At 41.0% G+C, this 24,024-nt stretch overlaps 1 protein-coding gene across 3 annotated transcripts in view; it reads right to left on the bottom strand.

The window, feature by feature from the left end:
* RALGAPA2 (Ral GTPase activating protein catalytic subunit alpha 2) overlaps positions 1-24,024 on the bottom strand; it is a 379,248-nt gene that overhangs the window by 113,568 nt on the left and 241,656 nt on the right. For all 3 annotated transcript variants that reach the window (XM_066386989.1, XM_066386988.1, XM_066386990.1), the window contains 5 exons: positions 22,905-23,676; positions 22,193-22,264; positions 10,338-10,461; positions 8,533-8,688; positions 1,673-1,831 (listed from right to left, as the gene is read on the bottom strand). In XM_066386989.1, the coding sequence (XP_066243086.1) occupies positions 1,673-1,831; positions 8,533-8,688; positions 10,338-10,461; positions 22,193-22,264; positions 22,905-23,676 (1,283 nt within the window). The remainder of the gene's footprint in view (positions 1-1,672; positions 1,832-8,532; positions 8,689-10,337; positions 10,462-22,192; positions 22,265-22,904; positions 23,677-24,024) is intronic.

The following is a 24,024-nucleotide window of genomic DNA, read 5'->3' as shown; positions in this document are numbered from 1 at the left end:
TTACATTCTTTATACATTATAGAAATAAAGGCAACATTTTTAAAACACTGACACATTAGAGGGCCGTGTTGAAAAGGAACTAATTAAGACAATCCATACTAAATTTTAAAGAAACACATTTTCCAGTTTTGAGAGCTACTGGATACTGAATTTATTGGTTGTCTAATACTAAAATTTTCAGTTTAGTGCTTAATATTAAACTTGTACTCTTTACAGATAAATGCAGATGTTATCAGCACTGAGCATTTTCTTAGAAAAAAGTGAAAACTTCACATATGCAGAGACTTAAATCAAAGATAATACAAATATTTAATATAAAAAAATTTCGGCATTCTTTCTTCTGAACTAAAAAAAGGGTTCCCTCTATGTCAGGCTTCTCACCAGCCAGAGGAGGACTTTTCTGAATTCAGGTGACCCACACTGTATCTAGTTTGAGAAATAATCATGTTAAATTTAGGATTCATTATTTATTCATTTTATTTTCATGGTAGCAACTATGACAAAAAACAATAATTGCAATAATAACAACTAACACTTAACCAGCTTTTCCTCTGGGCCAGGCACTGTTTGAAGCACCTCTCATTTTTGAGCTCATTAATTAATCCTCCCAACATTGACACTTCAGAGGTTATATGGCCCAGTAAATCTCAGTTATACTATTTTAAAGCTTAAAAGTAGAGAGTATTTAGAATGTTAACCTTTAGCACCTTTAGGACAATAATTTGGAATGTAAATGAAGATTATTTTCAATATCAAGCTTAAATAGGCAAGTGGGAATGACTAAATACACTAAACGCTAAGATACATTAAAAAACCTTCTATTATCAAATATCAAAATAATCTGGAGATGTTTTCTCTGAACATATGTACCCTGATTTATCAATGTCACTGCATTAAAATTAATAATAAAAAAATAAAAATAAAATAAAAACTGGTCAGATTAAAAAAAAAAACCCTTCTATTAATAATCCCAAAACAAAACAAAAAAATGTTCACATAGTGCTTTATATAAAAGCACTCCTAACGTACCACTAAAAACATGGCAAGGACCAACACCCCAGCCACGGGGTCTAGTACAAGGCACATGGATTGTCCCAGCTAGTCCCATGATCATTATCAACTGACATGACTGAACTGACCCTGTTCAACGCTTTAACGGGTAAAAGTTGTCACCTGTGCTGTGCTACAGAGGCCCAGCCTCTTCATGGACACGCCCACATCCTTCCAGACTGACCGTTAGCAACTGTCGGAGGCTCGGCAAACAATGTCCGTCCATCAGGCAAAGCTGAATTCTATAACCACAGCCATTCACACTGATACGGGTTTACTCAACTCATTATAAATTAATATTCCCCAAATTTTAAGTTATAATTTTTTTTAAATTACAAATTTAAAAAATTTGAAACATTTTAAAAATCATAATTTCCCAAGAGGGTAAGTAATAAAATGCGGAATTCTGTGCACATTATGAAAGATTCTTTGAAAATTCCAATTCTTATACCATGTGTATTTAATTCTTATACCATGTGTTATTCAGATACATGTAAGACATTCTCTACTTGGAATAAAGTCCCCTTTTAAATATTTATATCATTGTTTCAATAACAGTGAATCATATCGCAAATGCTATATGAGTCAGTTAATACAGTCAGTCAACAGTGTGAAAATGTACCTCTGGTTTCTTCGTTATCGCAATGAAGAACATGTGATTCTTTATTGGGTAAATAATGATTGAAACGTCTCCAAAGGCGGTTGGGATAATACCCCTGCGGTAGTCCCTGGAGTGTTCAGACCAGACGATGTGGACCTCGTCATTCCCCAAGTGACGAAGCTGCAATGGTAAATTGGTTCTTTATTAATCAGTGATAACAAACAGTTTATGAGGGGTCATGGCTTACAAATTGAATTATAATAGTCAGAGGCAAAAATATTTCACTACCCAGAATAGCTACATCACCAATGTCCTCTATGAGAGTCTGAAAGTGCCCAGGGCATGAACACACACCTCACCTCTCACGAAACACGCCTGTAGGATGCACATAAGCAGTGCATTACAGCTGGAAGGGAGCAAGACCCTATCAAGGTGTTTTGTTTTGTTTTGTTTTTGCAAGGACAGAGCAGGACAGACATACAGGAATGAAAAGAGATGAGAAGCATCAACTCATAATTGGGGCACCTTAGTTGTTCATTGATTGCTTTCTCATAAGTGCCTTGACCAAGGGGCTTTAGAGGAGCCAATGATCCCTTGCTCAAGCCAGCGACCATAGGGTCATGTCTATGATTCCACGCTCAAGCCAGACACCCCACGCTCAAGCTGGTGTGCCTGTGCTCAAGCCGGATGAGCTGCACTCAAGCTAGCAACCTCAGGGTTTTGAACCAGGGTCTTCAGCATCCTGGGCCAACACTCTATCCTCTGCACTGCTGCCTGGTCAGGCTCAAGGATTTTTTTAAATTAAATTTTACTCCTGCATCAAAACCTTATGCTTATATTGCTGAGCATGCTTATAAACAATTAACATGAGTTTTTAATCCCATGTTATAGTAGAGCTTCATAAGACTTAATTTAATGGTTAAGAAAAAAAGAATATGAACATAAGAGAATATAAGCCATTATAACACAACTGTTACCAAATATATAAAAACTAGACTTCTGATAATTCTTAATTTTATACATACTACTAAATACTAAATATTTATTAGTATACATACTAATATTTAATATTAGTATACATACTAAATACTTACTAGTATACATACTAATGAATACTACTTCAATGTAGTAAGAACACTAGTACCTAGCATTTAAAGAGTGCCTTACTGTATAGAAAGTATGTTCACACATACTGTTTGCTTTACTTTTTACGTTATCTCACAAGGAGGCAAAGGGGCTCAGGAAGGAAAAGGCGTCCCCTTCTGAAGGTGCATGGACAGTGGTGGCATCAGGACGGAAACCTGGGTGGGGCTCCTAATTCAGCGCCATTTCTAGTTTTCACGGCTAACAAGCCTATGCCCAAAACTACTTGTGTTGTCACAGCTCAAATAACTTAGCCCACTTGTTTATCATTTTATACACAAAGAGTGATAAATTTTGTTTTGTTTTGTTTTGTTTACAGAGACAGAGAGAGAGTCAGAGAGAAGGATAGATAGGGACAGATAGACAGGAATGGAGAGAGGAGCATCAATCATCAGTTTTTTGTTGCGACACCTTAGTTGTTCATTGCTTGCTTTCTCATATGTGCCTTGACCGTGGGGCTACAGCAGACCAAGTAACCCCTTGCTCAAGCCAACGACCTTGGATCCAAGCTGGTGAGCTTTGCTCATCAACGCAGATGAGCCCGCGCTCAAGCTGGCAACCTCGGGGTCTCGAACCTGGATCATCTGTATTCCAGTCCAACGCTCTATCCACTGCGCCACCGGCTGGTCAGGCCAGAGAACCATAAAATTTAAAAACAACTCAGAGATGCCAGGTGTTAGTTAGGGGCTTTTTTGCATGCCTCCAAGGAAAGGACCTCTGAGAGTTCTTCCAGGGCTGAGCTCTGTCAGATGCAAGGACTCCTGTAATAAAGCTACGTGATGACCACAGGTCCTGGGCTGGAGAGAGCAGCACATAAAATCATCTGAGTGAGCCTGAAAGTGTGACTACAGAAACCAGATCATAGAGATTAAAATTCTGGTGAGCCTGACCTGTGGTGGCACAGTGGATAGAGCTACGACCTGGAACTCTGAGGTCGCCGGTTCAAAACCCTGGGCTTGCACATGCGGTCAAGGCACATGCGAGCAACAAACAACTAAACTGAAGCAACTGTGAGTTGATACTTCTCACTCCTCTCCTCACTCCTCTTTCTGTTAAAATCAATAAACAAAATCTTAAAAAAAATTGTTGGCCAAAATTGACGTCCTAAAACTCTTTGATACCTCCCCAAAATCTGAGGTTTCAGTCCTCTGACACACCACAAATCACTGTCTACCACCATGAAAAAGCACTTCTTGCTTGCTAGCCCATGTTGATAGATGAACCCTAAAGGTGACTAAATTCAGAGGCACTTTAATAAGAGAGAAATGTTGTCTCAAAGTGAATGTTTTCATTTTGTCTTAAAATATAAAAAAAAAGAAATGCTTTGGAATACTATTTATTTAAAATGTTAATATAAATACCATTTTCTTTGTAGACTATTTGACCACAAAAGGAAAATCCAAAGTGACCCTAACATGGCCTCCTTTCCATTTATAAGGTTACAAAGGAAGCTGGTTTGCTACAGTGCCTCCTTATTCTTCACTCGCTCCTACTTCTGGGAACAAATATACAAGATGATTTTTAAGAAAGAGATGTGCACCTGTACCGTTGCACCTATAGAGAGGGGTGCACGATTTCATTGTGTCTGACTATGGGCTCCGGGACAAATGCATCTGTGGATGCTGAGCACAAGTCACGACGATCCAGAACCATTTAATGGTGTCTACAACTTTCTAAGTGCAAAACTACTCACCACGTCTTCTGTTTTCTTCTCCTCTCCCCTCACACAGAAAGGCTAAAAGGGTAGCTAGCATGCAACCCATTACATATAGTTAAAATAAGTAAATTAAAAAAAACAACAGTGGGTACTCATAATAACACTAAACATCTCTATTTTTCTATTTCCATATCAGATGTTCAAACTTTTCTTTCTTTTCTTTTTCCTTTTTGATAAAATATTCAGGGACCTCACAACACACTTCTGAAATGCAACCCTTTTGGAGTGAAAACATGGTAATAGTATCTCCAGAGGCACAATAAAGACATATTTTCAAGAGGAATCTCAGTGGTATCAAGTTGAAACTTTGGGGGGAATTTAGACCAGCAGAAGCTAATTTTGAAAGCTGGGGCTCCCCAGAACTCATACCTCTACTACTCATCCTGGCAAAGAGAGCCAACCTTCCTGGTGGTTCTGTGCCCCCTGGTATAATGCTGGCACAAAGGTCTTAACACAATTGACCTACCTACCTAACCCCTTCCGAACGTGGGGCTGCCACCTAAGCCAGCACCCTATGGCGTCACCTCTCCTGGGATGGCTCTTGTGGAGCCAGAAGCACACACTGCAAGGCATTGGCTCAGAGGTAAGACTGATTATTGAAATACTGCAGTTACTCTCCCTTCTCTAAATTAGGTTACTCAATTGTAGAACCTAAGTAAGTCTCTCCTAATTCTGTTTGCAACTGCACTTCAGAACCACAGCAAAGGAGAATAGTATCACACCAACAGACCCATCCTCCCAGTGTGGCAATTCTGTAATTAGGGAAGAGCCAGTTTGGGGTGGTATTAACACACTATCCATCATCTCAAAGCTGCTTTCAACGTCACGAGCCTCACACCTCTGTATCCATCAATGTCTACCTGGTTAGCTCACAAAGCTCAGAGCTAAGGTGCCAAGCACCCACTTCTGCTGATGACAGGAATACAAGCAGGTAAAACGAATAAATCAAGCTGGCCTCCTGTCAGCCATGTCAGACCACAGACTGGAAACTTCAAAGTGTTGCTCTGTTTAAACGGGATTTCATTAGAGATGTTATTCTGTGAGTTTTGAAGATTTCTGATTACAGGCCCTTGAACCAGAGACCCATCAGAGAGTTCGGTGCACACAGGACAGGTTGCTATGACTCGTGCATAACCTGGGAGGAGGTGAGTCCCGTGCTGGGAAGGAGCTGTCATTCACACCAGCGCCTGCTTCAACCGCACAGCAGGCTCCAGAATGTGCAGGCGCCTAAAAGGCTCAGGACAAATGCTCAGCTCTTAAGTCTTAAGAAATGAAGTGCACGTCCTCCCACTTCTCGCCCTGACAGAGTTTCAAGTCCCTCCACCTAGGCCATTCTGGCCTGCTGCTGCCAGGCAGCATGCGCTGGTGACACTGGTCATGGTACACACCTAACAGGCTGACCTCCTTTCTCGACTAATTGCATTACATCGCCAGCTGGCTCCAGAAGGAGTCGTCTGTTTGATTGAAGAATTCCTGCCCCTCAGTGGGCCCGACTGCTACTTTTACTAAGTAACAGTCAGGCCTGACATCCCCATTGTTCAGCTGACAGTGTGCCCATCCTAAAATCTAAGTTTTATTTGTAAATTAACCAAGAAACTTCCTGCCAGCACAGTGCTGCCTGGAGACTGATAATGTGGGCCTTTCATCCTTTTTGCTCGTCCTGTATCACTGCCAATTTGTTTTTTATGCGGCTGGCCAGCCTGAGGCTATAAAAGCCTTGTAAGACATAAGTGCAATTATAGTCCTGGAGTCAAATGAATTGGACAAATCCAATAGCACAGCTCGGCCCCCACTCTGCAGACCCTACAGCAGTTAGATTAGCTGTGAAAAATCTAATCTAGCGAGAGCTAACAAATTTCTGCAGTGAAGGATCAAGAGTTCAGTGTGGGGTTGCAGCCGGGCTGCAGAATTGAACAAGTTCCCCCACGACAGGAGCAGAAGAGAGCATGAATCACTTTAGAATTCTGCAGCTCATTTTTAAGCTGTTAGGGACAATTTACTTAGAATAAGACCAGAAACTGTGGACTGCTGTTACTGTGACTGAGTTTTAGTCTAGCTGTGAGACATTCCGACAAAGAGAGTTTGTCGCTAATGATGCTAAATCTTGGAGCTGCAAACGGGATCATCTGAATTTTTATTATTATAGTAGGGAATGTTGCAGGCAGGCCAAGCCTTGGGACATTATTTATGGCATGGTGTTTTAACCAGAAAATACTACATCTCTTCTCAAAAAAAGACAATCCTACTTTACTAAGGAAATAATTTATAAAAATTTTATATATAAACCTATCTTTTAATAGTTCTTAGTCATAAAATCATAGACTATGGTGATACATTTGCAGAGCAGCAGTGATACACAAGGAAGTAAAAATAAAATGCGAGTAAGCCCTACCGGGGTCTGGGTTCTCTGGAGTCAATTCTCTGAGGGCACAGTGCTCTCACTAAGAACACACACCTCTGCCAGGGCAACTATCAAAACCTGGGACGTGGAAGCAGTTCCCTCACGTCTGTGGAGCCAGCTCACAGCCTGCAGGAGCTATGCTAGTGCATGGGCCAAGGCGTGAAAGCCAGTCACGCTTTGTGCATTCCAGACACTCGGCCACTGGGGGTTGTCTGGGACTGCGCTGTGACCAGAGGTCGGAGGCGTCATAGCAGATTCACTGCTGCCCACCATGAATGTGGCCCAGAGGTCTGCAGCCACAGTAGTGAAAAGACCAAGCTGCAGAGGAAAGGAATAAAGCAGGGACAGAGAGGCCCATTGGCCAATATTGACTATCTGCCTAATGGGGCAGGGGATAACAGAATCAGTCAGCGAGGGGCAGTGATGAGCTGACGGTTAAAGATCTTAGCAGGCACTGTGCTAAGCACGTTTACAAGCATTATCCATTTACTGTACAACAACCCTGGGACTCAGGCTGTGATTTTTTAAATCTCATTTAATAGAAATGGAAACTGAGGCACAGACTGGTGAAGTAACAGGATACATGCTTGAGCCCAGGTCCAGACTGTGGCTATCATAACCACACCAGACCCCGACCCAGGCCAGCCTTAATCAGCACCTGTAGGACCTGCTCCTTGAATCCCTGTAGGAAGACAGTGGTGTGAGGTTGGAACTCCAGGTCCTGCCACTCACTAGTAGTCTAGTTGAAGTTCTGCTTATCTGGAAGCTCCAGAGTGGTCAGATTTCCGGGCTTCCTCCCCAGATTAAATGCCTCTCCCACTTGGTGCTCCTCTCTGCTAACAGTAGTCACAGAGGCGAGCACACAGCAGACGGGAAAGTACAGGGCTCTTTCCCGGGGTGGGGGGAGGTTACTCAGGGATGGAGGAGCTTTCCTGGGAATTCCAGAAAAACTGCTCACAAGGCCGACGTGAAAGAGAACACAAGGTAAGTGGCAAAGGTGGGACAATGGACAGCAGCTCCCCTGCATGCATCATTGTGTCAGACACTGTGGGACCTCCCCAGCGGGTCTGAGCCCCCCAGTACGGGCTCTCTACAGCGTGTGACCTCTGCCAACCTGAGAGGCCACCAGCATTACTTTCGTCAGTTAACAGTCATGGGAGAGAAGATAAAAAATAGTCCATTTAAGATCCTTCCTTTGCCTAAATCTTAATCTCAGGATTTAAGACCCAAATGATTGATGCTATTCATATCTCCCTTTATCTAGTCCAGGCGTCCCCAAACTACGGCCTGCGGGCCGCATGCGACCCCCTGAGGCCATTTATCCGGCCCGCCACACTTCCGGAAGGGGCACCTCTTTCATTGGTGGTCAGTGTACTGGAGCACTGTATGTGGTGGCCCTCCAACGGTCTGAGGGACAGTGAACTGGTCCCCTGTGTAAAAAGTTTGGGGTCTCCTGATCCAGTCTGTGCCACGCCAGTATTTCCAGTTAACTACAACGGCAGCCTGAGAAGAATGACTCTGCGCCCCAGCCCAGGGACCCCCGGTCTCAGCACAGGTTGTGCCATGGCTGTGGTGCGGCTCTTGGCTCTTGGAGCTCCCGCCTACAAACCAGAGCCTTACCTTTTTGGTGAGTGAGTCGTCTGAGTCTGACGGCATGCGAGTGGAGACGTGGAAGATCACCTCCACGGTTGAGGTAGCGTAGTACGGGGCGGTCTGCCCTGTGCTGCCGTTGCGCTGGAGCCCGCCCATGAAGCCGCAGTGGGTGGACAGATCCACCTGGCCAGGCCACAGAGAGGGAAAGGGTAAGCCTAAGACATCAGCTGCTCTTAGTCACTGACCAGCTATGTGGAGTTTCAAAAAAATCTAATTATGTTCATTTCTATAGCTTTCAGAAGAAAAAAAACAATGTAACACAAAGTTAAACAAAATTAAAATATTAAGAAATATTAACAATAAAAGTGCTCTATAATCCTACCGACCTAAGAAAACCACTATCAAAAGTTTGGTGCACATTTCTTTAAGTTTGTTTCCTCCTGTGTGTGTGTGTGTGCATTTACATACATGTAGGTGTGCATCTCTGTGTCTAGGTACATACACACACACACACACACACAGCTTCCCTGATGGTATCATGGAGTTTTCTGCTACTCAAAGCAGAGGAGCACTCAAAGCACTGTCTGTAGGCTGTAGGGTCAAGGGGTGGAGATGTTTTGAAATTTAACAGCCATTGCTATTCTGCTTTGAAAGGACTGTTCCAGTAGACACCACTGCCACAAGTCTGAGTCATAATGCTTTTCAAGCTGTGTCATCAATTTTGACTTCTCAGTACCTAGATCCTTTTTTTAAATTTTCATAAACTAGTATTATTTTAGCAAAGCAACTATTCAAACACAATAGAAAAAAACAGAAGAATCTCTTCTGTGCCAAATACAATGAATATATACATGGAATTAATCAGTTTGCCTTTTCTTAAAACTCCAGTTAAAAAAATATATTTTTTAAAAACCTATTAGTTAAATAAGTATTTTGTATGACAAAGAAGTAAGAAGAACAATCATTTATTGGAAATGTAATAACTTTTAGACGAAAATGTACTTGACCTTCTAGAAAGTATAAGGTCTTGACCTTGAAGTGCTCTTATCCTGTCCCCACCTCCACATCAGTCCCTTTGCTAACCTCAACTCTAAGAGACAAGTCTTCCTTAGGAGCCCACAGAGTTTCTCACAGCACAGATAACCAAGAAACCCAAACAAAAGTAGTAAGAAGAAAAATTATTTCAGATATAGCGATTTTCATTTTAACTATTCTAAATTCTTTTAGATTCTGGGGATATTTTTTTCTTTAGATTATATTCCTAGGAACAGATGTGTGTATGCACGTGTGTGTATAAATTTATACATGTCTGTCAAAGTACCATTTAGCAAAGAAAAAACAGATTTTTTTCAGGTTAGTCATCCTGGGATCTACCCCAGAGAAATAGGTTTATAGTTAAACTATCCTAACTACTATATTTGATTTTCATTCCAGCTTTTGACTTCATCCAACTCTTTCTTCATCTTTTCACCCACCAAGTCATGCACTTCTTCCCCAGTCTCCATGTGGTGGCCAAAGCCATCGCTTCTCAGCTCATATTCGTCTTCTCTTACTACAGACTGTCTATGCTGGGTCGGCTGGTCTGAGCTGATCTGACTATTCAGCTCTGATAAAGAGCAAATGAAATAACGTGATGAGGGAAGTTAAGGGGAAACAAAATTCACGTATACTGAGAAACAACTAATAAAAGATGTCAAATTCAATATATCTTTTAACTCCAGAACTCCACTCATGCTACACTTGAATGTAAAAACATGTGCAATCAACATCTCATTTATTTTTATCTTTAAATAGTGCTGGTCAACTAATATCTATGGAAGGAAATGAATTACCTCCCATCCAAGTCCAGCAACAAAGTCTTCATACGCTTGGCTTCCTTTTTCATTGGAGAGGATTGAACACTTGTCTTCTTGGCCTTCAGCAATGTAAAACACTGCAATTTTATGCGTTTCACGGCTATAAAAATTTAAATTTAAAGGAGTGAGATTTCTTATATATATAATTTTATTTTACTACTACCACCAGCACGACTCCTACTGAGAACTTACTAGGGGTCAGTAACTGTCCTACGACAGTTCCTCACATTATTTCATTTACTCTTTGCTATTGCCCTAATGAGGTAAGTATTATCATCACGACCTGCCTGGTAGAGATGGTTGAAGGGAGGCAGAGAAAGTTTTAAAAAGGCATACAACCCAAGCAGGGGACTGGGAACTGAAGCAGGACAGTCTGGTTCTGCAGATCACTCTCTCAATACACAAGATATACTTAACAGCATGTCATAACACACTACTTGACAAGTTCTCTCCACTTTTGGTATAAAGTATCTTTGAAAGCATTTCAAAGAGACATCAATATGATTAGATCCATGTGACCCACCCATTATTTCATTTTCTACACTTTGAGCTATGGATATGGGTAGTTCTATAACTGGAATTATAGAACATGCCTCACAAGACTTTATGAGAAACAGAAACTTCTTAGATATTTTCTTTGTGAGGGGGTATACCCTCTCTATGATCTAACTGGTCTGATCTGAGGGTGCCTGGTAGGGTGAACAGCTGTCTATAGAAAACTTGGGCTGTAAATATTCTTCCATCCACTCCCTCCATGATGGATTCTGGGCACGTTGCTCTTGCACCCTGTAAACATAACACGCGCACTGAGGAAAGTAGCCTTACTTTTTACCTTTCGTGCATCTAACACAGTCCTTGGCACACAGTGGATGCCCACTCATATGTCTGGTGAAATGACCAGAGATATGATGATATATTTAAATGTATTAGTGAATATTTTCTACAAATTACCCAAGAGTGAAGTGTCAAAATAACTGGACCTATACCAAGCAATCTGGTGACAGCTGAGAGATAAAGACGTGATTCTCAATGAAACAAGCTTTAATCAAGAATTGCTCATTCCACAGCCTCATCATCCAAGAGTTTGACTCCCGTCTCTATCTTCTCAAATTCTGGATTACCACTTACACAGTAGTCCAGTCCTCTCCTTATTTCTGTATTCTATTCTGAAAAAATCCCAGAGAAAACTACCAGTTGCTTAAACAAGATGAAAATGTTTCTATTGTCTAATTGTATAATATCTTAACATTGTGATCTGGTTAGACATCCATATTAGTGGAATTTGGGCTCTATTTTTTAACATATTCATTAGTATTTCCTACTGTGGATTATTTTCTTTTATTACAATAATAAGCAAATAAATTGAAACTCAACCAAAAAAAAACCTCATATTAAATATACGGAAGAGGAGGGCATCCTCTTATTTATCCAGATAGCTTATTCATTTTCCCCATAGTTTGCATGTAATAAACATACAAGAAAAATTACAAGTTTTACAAAAAATTACAAAAACTTGTTATTTCAATATATAAGCAAAGAACATAAACTGTTACCATTTTGTATATGTAAATGAGCGGCTATTATATTCTGTTTTGCAACTGATATTTTCAGTTAAAATATTTCTGAACACTTTATTGTATAAAATATACATAACATAGAATTCTCCATTTGAACCATATTTGAATGTGAGCACTGTGATACCATCTACTTCTATAACTCAGTTATTAAATGGTTGTACAACATCCCATTACATTAATATACTACATCCCAAATCCTCTTTATAGGACATTTAGGTTGCTTCTATTATTAAAGACATTTTCATACTCTCTTTGATCTGTCCTAAAAACGTATTGATAGAAATGGATGCTTGGTCATTGCCCATGGTTAAGGGTTTTATTTTATTTTAATTTATTGTGTTTACATAGATTCTAGTGTCCCCCTGAATACATCCTCCCCTCCCCCATGTTCCTCACTATATCCCCCTTATCTCCCTCCCCGTAACGCCCTCCCCCTTTCCCTCTAGGATTTGCTTTTCTGCTCTCATCCCATCCTATCAGCCTATCAGCCCCTTTCCCTCTGTCTGCTTTCCTTCTGGATCCTTTGATCCCGCCTCTGTCTCTATTCCGTTCCTCAGTTCATATTGTTCATGGAATTCCTCAAATGAGTGAGGTCATATAATATTTTTCTTTTTCTGCCTGGCTTATTTCACTTAGCATAATAGTTTTCAGGTCCATATTGTTGCAAAAGGTAAGATTTCCTTCATTTTCATGGCCACGTAGTATTCCATTGTGTATATGTACCACTGCTTTTTAATCCACTTGTCCACTGACAGACACTTGGGCTGTTTCCAGATCTTGGCTATTGTGAACAATGCTACCATAAACATGGGGGTGCATTTCTTCTTTTGTATCAGTGATGTGGTGTTCTTGTGATATATTCCTAAAAGTGAGAAGGCTGGGTCAAAAGCAGTTCCATTTTTAATTTTTTAAGGAATCTCATACTGTTTTCCACAGTGGCTACACCAGTCTGCATTCCCACCAGCAGTGCAGGAGAGTTCCCTTTTCTCCACATCCTCTCCAGCATTTATTCTGTGTTGTTTTGGTAATGAGTGCCACTCTGACTGGTGTGAGGTGGTATCTCATTGTGGTTTTAATTTGCATTTCTCTGATGATTGGTGACATTGAACATTTTTTTATATGCCTATTGGCCATCTGTATGTCCTCTTTGGAGAAGTGTCTATTCATTTCTTTTGCCCATTTTTGGATTGGATTGTTTATCTTTCTGGTGTTGAGTTTTAAAAGTTCTTTATAAATTTTGGTTATTAACCCCATATCAGATGTACTGTCGAATATGTTCTCCCATTGTGTGGTTTGTCTTTTTATTCTGTTCATATTGTCTTTAGCTGTGCAAAAGCTCTTTAGTTTGATATAGTCCCATTTGTTCATCCTGTCTTTTATTTCCCTTGTGCGTGGAGATAAATCAGCAAATATATTGTTGCGAGTGATGATATAGAGTTTATTGCCTATGTTTTCCTCTAGGATGTTTATGGTTTCACGACTTACATTTAAGTCTTTTATCCATTTTGAGTTTATTTTTGTGAATCGTGTAAGTTGGTGGTCAAGTTTCATTTTTTTGCAGGTAGCTGTCCAAGTTTCCCAATACCATTTGTTAAAGAGACTGTCTTTACTCCATTGTATGCTATTACCACCCTTGTCAAATATCAATTGGCCATAAAGGTGTGGGTTTATTTCTGGGTTCTCTGTTCTGTTCCATTGATCTATATGCCTTTTCTTATGCCAGTACCAAGCTCTTTTGAGTACAATGGCCTTGTAGTATAACTTAACATCAGGAAGTGTGATACCACCCACTTCATTCTTCTTTTTCAAGATTGCTGAGGCTATTCATGTTCTATTTTGGTTCCATATGAATTTTTGGAATATTTGTTCTATATCTTTGAAGTATGCCATTGGTATTTTAATAGGAATTGCACTGAATTTATAAATTGCTTTGGGATATTAATATGGACAATTTAATGATGTTTATTCTTCCTAACAATGAACACGGTATATGCTTCCATTTGTTTGTATCTTCCTTGATTTCTTTTATCAATGTTTTATAATTTTCTGAGTACAAGTCTTTAATCACCTTGGTTAAATTTACTCCTAGGAACTTTATTTTTTTGTTGCAATAGTGAAAGGGATTGTTTTCTTAATTTCTGTTTCAGACAGATGCCTCTGAATTCTGAGTATTAATTTTATATCCTGCTACCTTGCTGAATTCATTTATAATAAGGTCCAGTAGTTTTTTGACTGAGACTTTAGCATTTTCTATGTACAGTATCATATCATCAGCAAATAATGATAGTTTTACTTCTTTCCAATTTGGATGCCTTTTATTTCTTCATCTTGTCTGATTGCTGTGGCTAAGACTTCCAGAATGATGTTGAATAAGAGTGGTAAAAGGGGGCACCCCTGCCTTGTTCCTGATCTTAAGAGGATTGCTTTTAATTTTTGCCCATTGAGTATAATGTTGGCTGTGGGTTTGTCATAGATTGCCTTTATCATGTTGAGGTATGTTCCCTGTATTCCCACTTTGCTAAGAGTTTTGATCATAAACTGGATGCTGGATTTTATCAAATGCTTTTTCTGCATCTATTGATATTATCATGTGGTTTTTGTCCTTTCTTTTGTTTATGTGATGAATCATATTGATTGATTTGCAAATACTGTACCAGCCTTGGCTCCCCAGAATAAATCCCACTTGATCATGATGTATGATTTTTTTCATGTATTGCTGGATTTGGTTTGCTAATATTTTGTTGAGAATTTTAGCATCTAAGTTCATCAGGGATTGGCCTATAGTTTTCTTTCTCTGTGTTGTCTTTGCCTCGTTTTGGAATCAGAATTATGCTCGCCTCATAAAAGGAGCTTGGAAGTTTTTCCTCTTCTTGAATTTTTTTTGTATTTTTCTGAAGTTGGAAACGGGGAGGCAGTCAGACAGACTCCCGCCTGCGCCCAACCGAGATCCACCCGGCATGCCCACCAGAGGGCAATGCTCTGCCCATCTGGGGCGTTGCTCTGTTGCAACCAGAGCCATTCTAGTGCCTGAGGCAGAGGCCATAGAGCCATTCTCAGCGCCCGGGCCAATTTTGCTCCAATGGAGCCTTGGCTGCGGGAGGGGAAGAGAAAGACAGAGAGGAAGGAGAGGGGGAGGGGTGGAGAAGCAGATGGGCGCTACTCTGTGTGCCCTGGCCAGGAATCGAACCCAGGACTCCTACACGCCAGGCCGACGCTCTACCACTGAGACAACCAGCCAGGGCCTTGAATTTTTTGAAATAGCTTGAGAAGGATAGGAGTTAGTTCTTCTTTGAATGTTCGACAGAATTCGCCTGTGAAGCCATCTGGCCCAGGGCTTTTGTTTTCTGGGAGTTTTTAAATAACTGTTTCAATCTCATTTGTTGTAATTAGTCTATTTAAGTTTTCTGATTCTTCCAGATTGATTTTTGAAAGATTTTATTTTTCAAGGAATTTGTCCATTTCACCTAGATTGTCTAATTTCTGGGCATATACTTCTTCACAGTATTTTCTTACAATCCTTTGTATTTCTGTTGTGTCTGTTGTTACTTCTCCACTCTCATTTCTAATTTTATATAAGTCCTCTCTTTTTATCTTGGTGAGTCTGGCTAAGGATTCATTGATCTTGTTTACCTTTTCAAAGAACCAGCTCTTGGTTTCATTGATCCTCTATATTGTTTTTTTAGTCTCTATGTCACTTATTTCCACTCTGATCTTTTTTATTTCATTCCTTCTACCTCCTGTGGGTTTTATTTGCTGTTCTTTTTCTAGTTCTTTTAGTTGCAGGGTTAAGTTGTTTATTTGAGCTTTTTCTAGCTTCTTAAGGTATGCCTGTAATGCTATGAACTTCCCACTCATGACTGCTTTCGCTGTGTCCCACAGATTGAGTTATTGTATGCTCATTTTCATTTGTTTCAAGGAAATTTTTTATTTCTTCCTTGATTTCATTGCTGCCCCATTCGTCGTATAATAACATGCTGTTTAGTTTCCAACTGTTTGAGTATTTTTCAGTTTTTCTATTGCAGTTGATATCTAGTTTCATGCCATTGTGGTCAGAGAAGATGCTTGATATGGTTTCAATCTTCTTAAATTTGTTGAGACTCGTTTTTATGTACTAATATGTGGTCTATCCTAGAAAATGTACTATGCACATTTAAAAAGAATGTATATTCGGCTGGTTTAGGGTGAAAGGTTCTGAAGATATCTATTAAATCTCGTTGATCTAGTGTGTCCCCTAATTGTTATTTCTGTGTTAATTTTCTTTCTTGAAGATCTATCCAGTGATGTTAGTGGGGTATTGAAATCCTGTACTATTATAGTATTGCTGTTGATTTCACCCTTTATTTCCATCATACTCAGCTTTATATATTGAAGTGCTCCTATATTAGGTGCATAGATATTTATAATGGTTATCTCTTCCTGATGGAATGCTCTCTTTATCATTATGTATTGACCTTCTTTATCCCTTACTATAGTCTTTGTTTTAAAGTCTATTTTGTCAGATATAAGTATTGCTACCCCAGCTTTTTTTTTAATTTCTATTTGAATGAAATATTTTTCCATCCTTTTACTATGTGTATCTTTTGTTTTGAGGCAGGTCTCTTGTAGACAGCATATGTACAGGTCCTGTTTTCTTAACCATTCAGCTACCCTATGTCTTTTGATTGGAGCATTTAATCCATTCACATTTAAGGTTATTATTGATATATAGTTTTTTATTGCCATTTTGTTGTTTAAATCTACATTTCTCTTTTATTATATTCCCCCCCCCCACTTTGTTATGTCTACAGCAGGCCCCTTAACATTTCTTGCAGCATTGGTTTCATTGTGATGAATTCTTTGAGTTTTTTTTTTTTTTGGTCTGGGAAGCTTTTTATTTCTCCTTCAATTTTAAATGATAGCCTTGCTAGATAAAGAAATCTTGGTTGTAGGTTCTTGTTCTGCATTATTTTGAGTATTTCTTGCCATTCCCTTCTGGCCTCAAGTGTTTCTGTTGAAAAGTCAGATGTCATCCTTATGCTGGTTCCTTTGTAGGTGATTGTTTTTATTTTACAGCTTTTAGTATTCTTTCTTTATCTCTTAGGTTTGGTATTTTGATTATGATGTGTTCTGGTGTGGGTCTCTTTGGGTTCTTTTTTAATGTGTTTCTCTCTGCTTCTTGAACCTGTGTGACTCCTGCATCAGTTTAGGGAAATATTCAGCTATAATTTCTTCAATCAGGTTTTCTATTCCTCGTTCTTTTTCTTCTCCTTCAGGAACCCCTATTATGTCGATATTGTTTCTCTTCATGTTGTCACAGAGCTCTCTTAGAGTTTCCCAGGACTTTTTGATGCTCTCCTTCTTGCTGTTCTGTTTCCGTGCTTTCGCTTATCTTGTCCTCTAAATCGCTGATTCGATCCTCTGCTTAATCCAGCCTGTTTTAATTCCTTCTAGTGTAGTCTTCATTTCTGATACTGTGTTTGTTATTTCTGTCTGGTTATTCTTTATGATTTCCGTGTCCTTTTTGATGCTTACAATTTCTTTATTTAGGTAGATGTTCATTAAGTCCATCTATTGTAGCTTTGAGATCCTTAAGCATCCTAACAATCATTATTTTATATTCTGCTTCCTGTAATTTGATTACTTCCATTTCCTCCAAATCTTTTTCTGGGGATTTGTCTTGTTGATTCATACGACTTAACTTTCTCTGGCTTCCCATTGTTTCTGTGTGTGACTTGCAGGCTTGTTCCAGTTGTGGTCTCCTTATGTAGTAGAGCCTCTTTGAAGTCTTGATTTGTTTATTTTCAGTTTACTTAACTCAGCAGTAGGCTTGTTTACTGATCTCAGCAGGGGACTTATTTGAATCTGTATCCAGGAACGTGGTAGATGTGACTGACCTCTTAGAATCTGAAGGTGGGTTCTGTAAGTTGCTCTCTGAGGGTGGGAAGGGCACATTCTCGGCTCCAGTAGGGGGAGCTCTATCTCAGATCTCCCTGGAGACCTGAGTTACTGCACCTCCACCCCACTTCCTACTTTTGGCTGTGTCTTTCACGCTGATTGGAGCTGGACAGCTTTCTGAAGGTGGGTCACCCAGAACCACTTTAGGCTTGTGTGTGTGGAGGGTTCAACTGCTCCCCCAGCTATGGCTGCCTCCACACTGGATGAGTCAGCTTTCCAGGTCATCCCAGACATTCCTTTGCCTGTCACCATCTGTCTCACTTTCCCCATTTTCTTCATGGAAGACAAGCCAGTCCTCTCAGCCCTCCTCACCCCCAGGGCCCCAGGCAAGTGGTTGTGAGTGATATTTTCTGCCCTGTCCCTTTAAAGCACCCCCGCCATTCCCACACACAGAACTTTGCTCTTCTCCCCTCTCAATGCTTTCCGTCTGTCTCATCCAGTCCCTGAATTTCTAGGCTGGGTCTCCAGTTCTGAGACTGAGAGCCCCTGTCTCTCAGCCTCAGCCTCCCCTTGCTCTTGGAAGCAGGGGAGCACCCACTGTGCCCCCGCACTCCTTACCAGGATTGTTGTGGATTCTTCTTTGCTCCTTGGTTTTTGAGACCTGTTCTTTTAGTCTAAAGTTGGTTTTTCATGATGATTGTTCCTAAATTAATTTGTAATCCAGTTTGGTGGTGTGAGCTGGGAGTCTGTGCGTCTGCCTACTATGCTGCCATCTTGGAGTCCCCAAAGGCAAATGCTGTAGGTTTGTCAAACTTTTGGAAAACAAATCCTCTATATACTTGAAATTCCAAATAAAATAATGCTTCTGACAAGGGGTTGCTGTTTTCCAGCCACAGAAGTGTTTCAATGGTCTCTGTATGTAGCAGACATTCTTCAGTTCTCCTCTGCTTCAGTTCAGCCTCTGCTTCATCATATCTGGCATGAAAATCTCAATGCCCAGTCATTCCCTCAGTGGACTTGTTACTGGGTTTGTCTTGCACTCCCACCTGCAGATTGCTCTGCCAAGAACCCAGATGAGGCGATGCTCTATTAAGGCTTTTGATGCACACTGTCCTGCTGCCACTAGAGAAGGTGGCAAGGTGAGTGCCCTGCCTGGCAGACATGTGCACTGTGGGCCCCTCTCTTGATGGGAGCAGGTGTTATGAGGAGCAGTGAATTTGTGGGCAGATCCCTGGAGCTCAGTGCTCTGGTAGAGAGTCAGAAAGCTGGTCCAATGCAGTATGGAGCTTCGAAAGATGACAGCATTGACTCCCTGAGTGACAGGCAGGGTACACAGGCAGCCTAGAATCTGAATGGCTTACTCTTAGATCTATAATAATTTGGGGGCTCAGATAACAGAGATCATAACCATATAACCATGACCTAAAGACTCTCTCTTTCAACAAAGGAGAAAAGGGTAGAGCTACTTAATTTCTTTTGGCAGCTCACTATTCTACATACTTTACATACATGAAAACAATTTTAGGTTTACCTGAAATGTTTTATTTTACCCTTTTTAAAGTCTAAGCTTTTAACATTGTAGCTGCTCACAGATCTGAGTCCTCATTAACTCGATGTGGGAGCACAGAGGATCAAAGCCCCAATGACTACATGACTGATGTAGGTGTGAGGAGAGTGACCTTTAGCTGTAAACATTCATCAAATTTCACATCCTCCAAAATGTTAGCACCACAGAGAGCCTGCTAGGATGCAGAGCTGCTGTCTGGCCTTATTAAGGCCAGGCTTTTGAAATGATAATTAGCAACCTCAACAGCACTTCATATCCATAAGCTGCAGGATCCACGCATGAAGGAGCAGGTAATTCAGGAGCACACACACATAAAACCATTTCCTCTTCCTCAATAGAATCCATTTTTCTTTCTGATTAGGAATAGACCAGAATAGCTCAGTTTCCCTGTGCTGTCACATTAAACAATCAAGCAAAAAAGAAACAATTTTAACTTTCACTTCACCATGTGGTGGCCAGAGGCATTACTATTTAAAAGGGGAGCTCACTGTAACCTGTATTGACAGTCATCACACTATTCACATCTTTGTTAACTTTACAGTATATAGATGATAGTTGCAAGACAGCCTCTACTTTTCCTAAGAACATGCTAAGCAAAAACTATGCTTTGACACAGGGAGAGAAACTAATATCAGAAAAAATAGAAACATTCTAACTGAAAGTTGAGGAACCAGGTATGTTACCTGCTAACTGAACAATACATGCGACAGTCTAAATTGTCCATAGCTAAAGAGTCCCTGTTGGTCAAATAAGTTTGTAAAATATGGTTTTTATGTTTGCTCGCTTATAGTTTGCATTAGGGGCTGGGCAGCACCAAGGTATATGTGGTCTGTGAAATTGCAGATTACCTTATTGTTTGGGAAGGGCCATTGTTTTGCTCATGTTTGCTGGAGGAGAGGTTTCTGTGCCAGAAAGTTTTTTTTTTTATTTTTATATTTTTTTAATTATTTTTATTTATTTATTCATTTTAGAGTAGAGAGAGAGAGAGAGAGAGAGAGAGAGAGAAGGGGTGAGGAGCAGGAAGCTTCAACTCCCATATGTGCCTTGACTGGGCAAGCCCAGGGTTTTGAACCAGCAACATCAGCATTCTAGGTCGATGCTTTATCCACTGCGCCACCACAGGTCAGGCTGTGCCAGAAAGTTTTGAAAAGAAGAGGAGGCAGAAACAAGCCATGTTGGCAGAGGGAGAGAGAGAGAATGCAGTGTTGAAGAAGAAGAGCGTTTGGCAGAGAGAGAAGAAATAGAAGCCATGTCGGCAGGGAAAGAGAAGCTGTGCAGATGGAGAACGAGAGCTGAGGGGCTTTGTGACTCTGTTGAGACTGGTGGGGCCTTTGATTCTAGGAGAAACCAGAGAAGATTCTCCTGGTTGTGGAACTGGAGAATGTGTCAGGGCTTTGGGAGCTCTGAATGAAAAGGAAAGTGTTTTCCCTGCCTGTTTGCTTGTCGGCAGGCTGGCTCGGGACTTTAATAAAAGGAATGGTCCACCATTTTTTGGCTCCACTGTTTCTTTACCATCTGCCCGAATCCAATGAGAACCTGCATGTGAATGGCCACGACAATGGTGGCCCCTGGCCCTACACTCCCTGACTTATTTATGTTAAAAAAAACAAACAAAAAAGAAAAAAAAAACCTTGTAAAAACAGCCTTTACCATAAAATAAGTTGATACCTGTTTGGATGTCAAGAAGGCACCAGGAGTTGGGGTTTTAAGCAAAGGTTAATGAAGAGGTAGAGGATTACCTATCAGCTGTCTAAAGCTACGTTTTAAAGTAACAGCACTCCAGGGAGCTGATTCAGTTGTATCTCATGCAACTAAAGTTCATTAACACTCACAATGATAAGATACCAGCATCTTCCCTTAATACTAAGAAACAAGAGTAATTCAGCATATGCCTAAAAAGCTGAGTTCGGAACCCCAGCAACCACTGTTCAATGCTGTAGGACAGGGGAGAGGGAAGCTAAACCCTGAGCCTCAGAAGAAACCCTCACAGAGTGTCCAAGAGAACAGTCTCTTCCCCCAGAAAAGAAACACAGTGACAATCCGGACTGGAAATGACAATGTGAGGAGGAATGGCTTCAGGGTTTGCATCTCTGATGAGAGATATTCTTAAAGGGAATAAAGGAGGAACAAAAGCTGTTTTTTTTTAATGAGTTTGTTGTTGTTTTTTAAACTGAAGATTAAGGAAGTAGTTTGTTTACGAATTTTGAGCACGCGTTACATACAAAGTGCTATACTTACATCACTAGGATGTTCTGGAAGCACACATTTCCCCAAATCAAAAACTGGTTGTGACCTCATTTTCAGAATTGCCTCTAAGAGTGTTTGAAAAAGTGGGAGACCTGATATTTGACCAGTTTAGGAAAATGAGGCTTACTATTAGGAAGTTACTGATGACTTCAAACTGGTTTTAACCTTGCCAACACTGTAGAGCAGAAACTACAGAATGCCAGTACACTGCTCACTTCAAACAACAGGACGTGCGAGCGCAGGCAGGACATCTGAGCCAGCTAAGGCTCTGCTCCCCCACGGAAGGAGATGACCACAGGGATGAAAGAAGAATGCGTGTCTACTGGCTACCACAGGCAAGGTCCCCAAAGGCACAGGTTAGGTGGGTGCACTGACCTCCTGTTAGTGTAGCAAACACGTAAGCTTATTTTTCAAGGGTAAAAATACCACAAGGCTAACTCATGCAAATGTCACCAAGTCTACGTCACAGACCTCCCCTGGGTGTGGTCACTGCTGCAGCTGGGTCTGCCACGTGAGCACACACCAAAACAGAAAGAAAGGGAGTGGAGCGACACACTTGAACGTACCACTGACGGGAGTCCAGATTTTTTAGTTCTCTCAACAATTTTGAATTTTTCTTTAACAGATGAAAATTCTTCCTATAAAGAAAAAGAGATGGAAGAAAAGTTATGTAATCTCAGACCAATTCTGTCCTTTCCAGTCAATAAACTGACCTACTTACCTATCATCTATCCATTCACCCATCTACCCATACATAGCATTAACAAAACATTTATAATCAAAGCCAAAGAATGAAATCCATTCTCCTTAAGACATTCAAAGGCAGCAAAATTCCACTGCATTTCATTGGTATATAGTGACACAGGATGGCTCTGTGGTAAATGCTATGTGGCTTGTGTTCGTGCGCCTGTGTTTTTACCATTGGCTCTCCTATGAATCTTTTCCTCCACCTCTGTCTTTAAAAACCCACTCCATTGTCAGGATCCAGCTCAAATCCGCTCCCCTCCCCAGAGCTCTCCACTGAACCGCACTGCCCACTGACAACCTGCTCCTCCCGAGCTCCAGGGTCATGCTGCCCTTTGTCCCCTGATGCTCTGAACAACCTGTGCAGTCCATACAGCACAGTTTCCAGCTTCAGCTCAGCAGCAGAAAGTAAACTGCAAATGCCGAAATAGAGAAAGATTTCCATTTCTAGTCTTGGCTTCCTCAACTCCAAGTTAAGAAAGAACAGCCACACAAAAATAATAACAGAATAGTTAGGTCTAGGTGGATTGTTACCTTCTGTCCCAAGAATTCATTCCCAAGTCGTCAAGCAACAACCTGCAGAAATAAAAGGGTCCTCGGGGCTCCACTGGTGAGGGCTGCTCCTGGCTGTTGACTCTTGTGGCCAAGTCAGAATGGCTCTTCTGAACATACTCCTCTTCTTGTGTACTCTGGCGCAAAATGGCCTCGATGATTCCCTTCTCTTGGTCGTGGTTCATTCCACAGGGGGGTGGGGCAGGCTCATTTAGCTTTAGCTGCGATGGTAAAAGGCATTCAGGACTTGTGTGGCCAATGTTTTCAAGTAATTTGTCAAGAACATCATCTCCCTCCTCAGTCTGAGGAAAATCTCTCTGAGGTCCACATGTTTGATGATGCCAGCCTGAAATCAGCAATGAAGAATTTCTGCTTTTGGGGGCTAAGCAGCCTTCCAAAGGTCCATACAAAACCTTCCCATCCCACGAGTACTTCCCTGAGATGTCCCTCACAATTACTCTCACGTCCGAGAGGGCGCCCACAGGTGAGCTGCCTGCCAGTCCCTCCATGGGGGTCTGAAGGCAGGAGATGAGGGTGCTGTCATTAAACACAAACAGCTGCAGGTTGGGGCTCCTGAACACCTCGGAGGAGAGCTCAGAGGCTTCCGTGTGCGTGTTGTCGTGGTTCTCACTGACCAGGCTGTGCAGCACGGCCGGGCCCCCACGAAGGGGGAAGTGTCCCAGGTGATTCACCAGATGGGCCATCACCATCCGGGCAGTCAGAGGGATCAGCTCCAAACTTCGCCTCTTCCTCTCTGTGAACAACAGTAAAGAAGCATAAACAGTGGAGAGTGAAGATTAACACTGACCACTACCAGATTTCAATCTGTACTTAGATTTACCCATTTTTTTTTAGTATGGGAATCTTTTTTTAACCTATTTTCTTATTGACACATTTTATGTGAAATTAAAAGCACAATTTAAATAGATTGCTAAAAGAATTAACTTACATGAATTTTTCATTCTGAAAGGGACATTTTAAAATTTGAATATGTGGTCCCAGCTGGTTTGCTCAGTGGATAGAGCGTCGGCCTGGCATGCTCGATCCCACGTTCTCAAGTTTAAGTTGTTGCCGTAATCCATGCTTAGGGATCTAGTTTATC

The sequence above is a fragment of the Saccopteryx leptura genome, chromosome 5 (assembly GCF_036850995.1).
Source record: "Saccopteryx leptura isolate mSacLep1 chromosome 5, mSacLep1_pri_phased_curated, whole genome shotgun sequence".
Lineage (NCBI taxonomy): Eukaryota > Metazoa > Chordata > Mammalia > Chiroptera > Emballonuridae > Saccopteryx > Saccopteryx leptura.
The sequence above is the reverse complement of the archived record's forward strand: the minus strand, read 5'-3'. Positions and strand labels throughout refer to the sequence as shown.